The sequence below is a fragment of the Chionomys nivalis genome, chromosome 2 (assembly GCF_950005125.1).
Source record: "Chionomys nivalis chromosome 2, mChiNiv1.1, whole genome shotgun sequence".
Taxonomy (NCBI): Eukaryota; Metazoa; Chordata; class Mammalia; order Rodentia; family Cricetidae; genus Chionomys; species Chionomys nivalis.
This window is the reverse complement of record NC_080087.1, coordinates 11,213,906-11,215,851: the sequence shown is the minus strand read 5'-3', so window position 1 is coordinate 11,215,851 and position 1,946 is coordinate 11,213,906. Positions and strand designations below refer to the sequence as shown.

The 1,946-nt window shown below is 49.2% G+C and overlaps 1 protein-coding gene across 1 annotated transcript; it reads left to right on the top strand.

Annotated features, from left to right (window-relative positions):
* Positions 1-250: 250 nt before the first annotated feature.
* Positions 251-507, top strand: LOC130870263 (protein transport protein Sec61 subunit gamma-like). Its single transcript, XM_057762894.1, has one exon. The coding sequence runs from the start codon at positions 301-303 to the stop codon at positions 505-507; it is 207 nt and encodes a 68-aa protein (XP_057618877.1). The 5' UTR covers positions 251-300.
* Positions 508-1,946: the final 1,439 nt, after the last annotated feature.

The window sequence follows — 1,946 nt, the reverse complement described above, 5'->3', positions numbered from 1 at the left end:
TTAAGTAATGCAATGAAAATTCTAAATCATCAATGTTTTCATCAAGTATGGCATCATTTATGGGGATTATTAAAAGTTTTAAGAATATCCAACTGGCCCTGGTACATTGCTTCACTATTTTACAAAAATAAATAAACGGATGAATGAAAACTATGCCAAATACAGCAGCAGTCAAAGTGGCCAACTTCCCCAGTAAAGGACAGTGGACTGCACCTTTTATATTTTTTAAAAATGCTGCAAGTGAGTCCTCTCCTAAGCTACGTGTCTTTGCCTTCTCAAGCCGCCGTCCCGCAATCAGTCATGGATCAGGTAATGCAGTTTGTTGAGCCAAGTCGGCAGTTCGTAAAGGACTCAATTCGGCTGGTTAAAAGATGCACCAAGCCCGACAGAAAAGAATTCCAGAAGATTGCCATGGCCACAGCCATAGGATTTGCTATCATGGGATTCATTGGATTCTTTGTGAAACTGATCCATATCCCTATTAATAACATTACTGTGGGTGGCTGAATGCTTTCTCTTCGCAGGAACTAGGAGCAAATGAGGGTGTGAGAAGCTTATGAAGTAAAAAGTTGCCTGTATACTTTGTGTTTTCCTTTCCTTTTTCCCTCCCCAAGAGGTTTTGTATTTCTAAACTAAAATAATTTCAAAATAAACATTTTTCCCATGACAAAAAAAAAAATGCTGCAAGATCCCCGGAGGCAGTAGGCAGCAGAAAGCTATAGGTCCCAAATGGTGGTAGCGGGCCATGTGGCGGCAGACAGTGGGCCCTGCAAGCAGCCAGTCCCAGGCAGAGACGGCTGCTGGTCCCAGAGCGGTGGCCCGAGCAGTGGTGGCAGGTCGTGTGGTGGCAGGCCGTGTGGTGGCAGGCAGCGGGCTCTGGGAGCAGCCAGTCCCAGGCAGAGACAGCTACCGGTCCCCGAGAGTGGCTGGTCCCAGGCAGGGAGACACATGGCAGGTGGGCAGAAGACAGAGACATGGATAGACACAACTTGCAGAGTGAGGTTGAATATTTATTCAGGGGGTTGTGGAGGGGAAAGGGTGAAGGGGGGAGAGAGAGAGAGAGAGAAGAGGAGAGGAGAGAGAGACAGAGGGGGGAAGCGGAGAAGTGGGGAGAGAGGCAGAAGCGAAGCTGCCTCTCAGAGAGGAAGATGGAAAAGAGAGTGAGCTCAGGCCTGAAGCTGAAGATCAGCCTGCCTCAGTGGATGGGGGAGGGTGTGGGCGTGGCTTGTCTCTTAAAGAGACAGAAAACCATAACAGCACCTAGCCACAGAATGCCAGCCCAGAGTCCCAGCCTTTGTCACAGCCAGCAAATCAACAGCCTTGTTGTTTTTCAACCCAAGATGCAACAACAATACACTTCAATGTTCCTGCATGGCAAATAAATCAGTAGGTCTATATTCACATCCCTGAACTCAAAGATCTCCATGCAGACTTTACCTTCGAAGTGCCTGAAATGCGGCCTCACCTCACCCCTCCTCTCCTCATCCCTGCATCTACCGGCTTAGACGAGCCGCCATCTTTATGTATCTCACCTCAGCCCGCACTGGCCTTCTAAGTACTCTGCTTGCTCACTCTCGCTGTTACCTTCCAGCGCCTTGATGAAAAAGCACAGCAGCTTCCTGCAAAGGCAAGACCCAGACGTGGCTCACCAGAGGCTGCGTGTCCTGCCCACCCTGGAGCCCAGTCTTCACACCCGACTCCAATAGGCTTCAGATGCTCCAGCCTGTTTGTTTTGTTGGTTTGTGGAGCGTGGAGGCCCAAAGAAGCCAAAGGTCAGAGAGTTTGGGACTTGTTTCTAGTTCATTCAAGGTTATTGTACTTCCACCTCAAACAAAGGTCCCACCTAGTAGTGAACCAGAGAGTTCTGCTCTCGCAAGGCTATCGTCAACACGTGTGCTTGGTCGCCAGCCCTTGTGCTCCTGAAATAGGGAAGTAGTTGGTTCCTA